General features: G+C 53.6%; 1 protein-coding gene and 1 long non-coding RNA gene across 3 annotated transcripts; one reads left to right on the top strand and one right to left on the bottom strand.

The window, feature by feature from the left end:
* Positions 1-95: 95 nt before the first annotated feature.
* On the top strand, positions 96-3,636 carry HES1 (hes family bHLH transcription factor 1). Of its 2 annotated transcripts, XM_060198487.1 has the most exons (6): positions 96-221; positions 324-468; positions 1,326-1,459; positions 1,612-1,707; positions 1,953-2,040; positions 2,735-3,636. In XM_060198487.1, the coding sequence occupies exons 2-6, from the start codon at positions 408-410 to the stop codon at positions 3,283-3,285; spliced, it is 930 nt and encodes a 309-aa protein (XP_060054470.1). In that variant the 5' UTR covers positions 96-221; positions 324-407; the 3' UTR covers positions 3,286-3,636. The 2 variants fall into 2 exon arrangements, with proteins under 2 accessions (XP_060054470.1, XP_007517478.1); XM_007517416.3 differs by lacking the exons at positions 96-221; positions 324-468 and having other exon boundaries at positions 1,092-1,459.
* Positions 1,739-2,739, bottom strand: LOC132540477 (uncharacterized). The gene is made up of 2 exons (XR_009551677.1): positions 2,605-2,739; positions 1,739-2,213 (listed from the first exon to the last, which is right to left on the bottom strand). It is a non-coding gene; the product is annotated as an uncharacterized LOC132540477 (long non-coding RNA).
* Positions 3,637-4,378: the final 742 nt, after the last annotated feature.

The raw sequence follows: 4,378 nt of genomic DNA, 5'->3' as shown, positions 1-4,378 counted from the left end.
GCAGCCGCGGCGGCAATAAAACATCCTGGCACGTGCTCCGGCTCCAGGCGCGCCCTCGCCGGCCGGCTGATGTCAAACTGCAGCTCGGCTGGTGGAGCTCTTAAAGGGCCCGCGCACGCCGGGTGCCGAGGCGGCCCCAGCCACCCGCAGGGCGAAGAGGAGAGGCCAGGCTGCCGCTCCCCGTCCGCTACCTCTTGGAGCTGCAGAACTGAGAGCCAGCGGTTGGAAAGGAGAAGGGTGGCGAGGGCGCGCGCGAGCCCGTGAGGCATTCTCATCAAAGCCCCCCTTGTTCATCCTTCATTTGAAATTCCATTTCCTTTCAGCCCCAGCTGGAATTATTCTGATTGTTTCCTGGGGAAAGCGCGGGGATCTAAGGCATCCCCCAACCCCCCAACTCCAGAAGAGGAATGAGGAGCGGGCGGATGGGGACCGGGATCAAAAAGCACCTTGCTCTGAAAACCTGCAAATGTAAGCTGGGAAGAAAGCTTCTTATCTTTTCTTTTTCTGCATGCAAAACGCCACTTTTCGTCATTTTTCTGCATAATCGACTTTTCCATCCTCTCCCCAAATGTCGGGTGTGGGGGGGTCAATTAGATGGCACAGTGATTTACACCCCCGCGCTCGTCCCCGCACACCTCCCACCCCAGCTACTGCTAGCGTGATGCATATCCCCATTTTTTTAAACCTTCAAAATACATATTTCAAATTAATTTCTTACTGGTGCCAAAACATCTTCTGTATAACACGTATGAGAGGAAATGAAGAGTAAGGACCCTAGAACCAACAGAAATGCGCCAGTCAAGAACAAATTCAATGCGTAAAGAAAAAAAAAAATCTCTAAAGCAAAGCCCAGCAGGGAGAGTACCAAAGGGTTAAAATCCTTTTGATTGACGTTGTAGCCTCCGGTGCCCCAGGCTCAGGCGCGCGCCATTGGCCGCCAGGCACAAGGCCTGGCGGCCAATGGGGGGGCGCGGTCCTCGAGCGGTGCCGCGTGTCTCCTCCTCCCATTGGCTGAAAGTTACTGTGGGAAAGAAAGTTTGGGAAGTTTCACACGAGCCGTTCGCGTGCAGTCCCAGATATATATAGAGGCCGCCAGGGTCCGGGGATCACACAGGATCCGGAGCTGGTGCTGATAACAGCGGAATCCCCTATCTACCTCTCTCCTTGGTCCTGGAATAGCGCTAAGACTTCCAAGTAGCCAAAAGATATTATTGTAAGCCCTCAGCACTTGCTCAGTAGTCTTGTGGAAGATCTCAAGTAAAAAGGGATATAAACAACCGGGAAAAAAAATCGTGTGAAGAACGACAAAAAATAAAATTCTCTAGGGAGTAGACAAGAAAAAGACAGAAAAATGCCAGCTGATATAATGGAGAAAAACTCCTCGTCTCCGGTGGCTGCAACCCCAGCCAGTGTCAACACGACACCGGATAAACCAAAGACCGCATCTGAGCACAGAAAGGTAAGGACGCTACCTGTGTCTTTCTGCAGCCCCAAGAAACTGATGGGGGGGGGCGGAAGTTGGGAGGGACATTTTTCTCCCTTAAAACCCCAGGGTGAAATGGCAAATCCTGTGGGAACTCAGGGCTCTATTTTTTTTTAATTTCTTTACAGTCATCAAAACCTATCATGGAGAAAAGGAGAAGAGCAAGAATCAATGAAAGTCTCAGCCAGCTGAAGACACTGATTTTGGATGCTCTTAAGAAAGATGTAAGTGGACGCTTTTTAAATTTCTTTAAAAAATTAAATAGTCAAGCTATTAAGAATGAGCCCCTGTCCCCTTCTCCGCCCCGCAAGCTTTACCCCCCCCCCAGCACTGTGTTCTGGAGGCGGGAGGGCCGGTCCTCTCTAGCCGGGGTCAGGGCATGTGGCGCCATGGGCTGTGGGGGAGACCCCCAGTCGACCCGAGGCCACTGGCCGGGGTTTTGATTTTCTCCTTTGCCTCTTGTGTGCAGAGCTCGCGGCATTCCAAGCTGGAGAAGGCGGACATTCTGGAGATGACAGTGAAGCACCTCCGCAACCTGCAGCGAGCGCAGATGACGGGTAAGGGCGGCTGGCCATGTCCCCTCCGCGGGCGCCCCTGTCGCCCCGCGGTGATTTCTTCCAGACTTCCGCCCCGCGGTAGTGAGAGGCATTCAGCTACATTTTACTGCCTTGGCTCACCCTGGCGTTCCCACGGTCTGGGGCTTATTTATAGCCACAACTCCAAGTTGTTACTGTTCCGGAAAGGGAGGGAGAGAGGTTGTAGCAGCGAGGGCAGCAAGCGGCTTGGCGGTGTGTGTGTTGGGGGTGGGGGTGGGGGGGTAGAGCGGATGGAGGGGTGAACGACCTGAGCACTGCGGTGGTTTGGAGCTGCGTGGAGCCCGGGGGGGGGGGGGTTCATCTGGCTTAGCACGCGCCCCTCCCCCATGGCAAAGGGAAAATGGGGCGCCCCAGGGGGGAGGACATTACCCAAGGTCACTTCGCGCGTAGAGTTGGGAGGCCGGGGTAGGGGGGTAGGGTGCCGGCGGTGCCGTGGGGTGAACCGAGGCTGCGCTCGATTTAAATGAAGCGATCCGGCTTGTTCCGCCCAACTAGTCTAGAGAGGACTGGTCTTCCAAAACCCACCTCTCCTTGCTAGAGGCAGTTCCTGAGTGGAGGGCGAGGGAGGCACCTCACGGAGATCTCCCACGGTGGGAAGAGGTGACCTCCTGTCCCAAGCCATTCTGTAATCGCTCTGTCTCCTCCGTCCCTGCAGCCGCACTGAGCACAGACCCTAGCGTGTTGGGGAAGTACCGTGCCGGCTTCAGCGAGTGCATGAACGAGGTGACCCGCTTCCTGTCCACGTGCGAGGGCGTGAACACCGAGGTGCGCACCCGGCTGCTTGGCCACCTGGCCAACTGCATGACCCAGATCAACGCCATGACCTACCAGGGGCAGCCGCACCCCGCCTTGCAGGCGCCGCCGCCACCCCCGCCCGGACCCGGAGGCCCACAGCACGCGCCTTTCGCACCGCCACCGCCGCTGGTGCCCATCCCCGGGGGCGCGGCGCCCCCTCCCGGCGGCGCGCCCTGCAAACTGGGCAGCCCTGCTGGAGAGGCCGCCAAGGTGTTCGGCGGCTTCCAGGTGGTGCCGGCGCCTGATGGCCAGTTTGCTTTCCTCATCCCCAACGGGGCCTTCGCTCACAGCGGCCCTGTCATCCCCGTCTACACCAGCAACAGCGGCTCCTCCGTGGGCCCCAACGCAGTGTCGCCTTCCAGCGGCCCCTCGCTCACGGCGGACTCCATGTGGAGGCCGTGGCGGAACTGAGGGGTTCAGACCACTATGGGGCCCCTTGGGCCCCCAAACACTTTCTTCCCTTGGGACACTAAGCAAAACTGTGGGAGAGGAGAGGACTATTGTGATTCAATGATTACTTTTTTTTTTATTTCTAAAGTTACTTTTTTTGTAGAGTTGTATTAAGTGACTGACCATGCACTATATTTGTATATATTTTATATGTTCATATTGGATTGCGCCTTTGTATTATAAAAGTTGGGATGACATTTCGTTTTTTACACGAGATTCCTTTTTTTATGTGATGCCAAAGACGTTTGAAAAATGCTCTTAAAAGCTTCCTTTGGGGAAGTTTGAGAAAATATAATAAAAGAAAAAAGTAAACATGTTTATGTCTCTGAAATAATTATTTCAGAATATGTAAAAACCTTGGCTGAATTTGAATTACAATTCAGGAATTGGTTCTTTTGTTATTGAAAGAACACTAAAAAAAAAAAAATTTACGGGACACCCCCCTAGAACCAAATGCCATGTGATTTGCAAAAGCTCATCTAAGGGGACTTGCCTGGTCAATTTATATGTCAATCCCCTAAATTAGGGTTTCAGTTTTTCCTTAGGTTGGTTGGGAGGCAATTCCCTCCTGAGAAAGGTGGAATGAGAAGCCACTGCACACACTCCACCCCCCAGCACCCAGCTCAGCAGCTTCCAAAGCCAGAGCTCTAAGCAGCTGCATCTTCCAGCCTTCCAAATGTTTGGAGTCATCATTTAATTAGCCAATCCTTGGGAGCAGTTAAATGTTCCCTTGCACCAGCATCCAACATTTTGAAATGCCTCTCTGCACCCTCTTCAAGCAAGCTGAGAAGGTCAACAGATTCCTTCTGCCAAGGGACAGCTAGTTAGACTCCCAAGTGGAGCCCTAGGCCAGATGATTAACACCAGACATATGTTTTTGATAAGTTTCTGTGTTTGGCTCTAATAGAGAAAGCATGTGGGGGCCTTGCTGGCAGGCACACAGGCCATCTTCCCCTTTTAATACAAACAGCAAGCGACCCCTCCGCTTGGTCATGCCCCATTTCCAGGCAAGATGTGGGCTCCAGATAGAAGCAAAAAGGGTTGTCTCGGGTTT

Source organism: Erinaceus europaeus, chromosome 9 (genome assembly GCF_950295315.1).
Source record: "Erinaceus europaeus chromosome 9, mEriEur2.1, whole genome shotgun sequence".
NCBI classification, from domain to species: domain Eukaryota; kingdom Metazoa; phylum Chordata; class Mammalia; order Eulipotyphla; family Erinaceidae; genus Erinaceus; species Erinaceus europaeus.
This window is presented reverse-complemented; position numbering and strand designations above follow the sequence as displayed.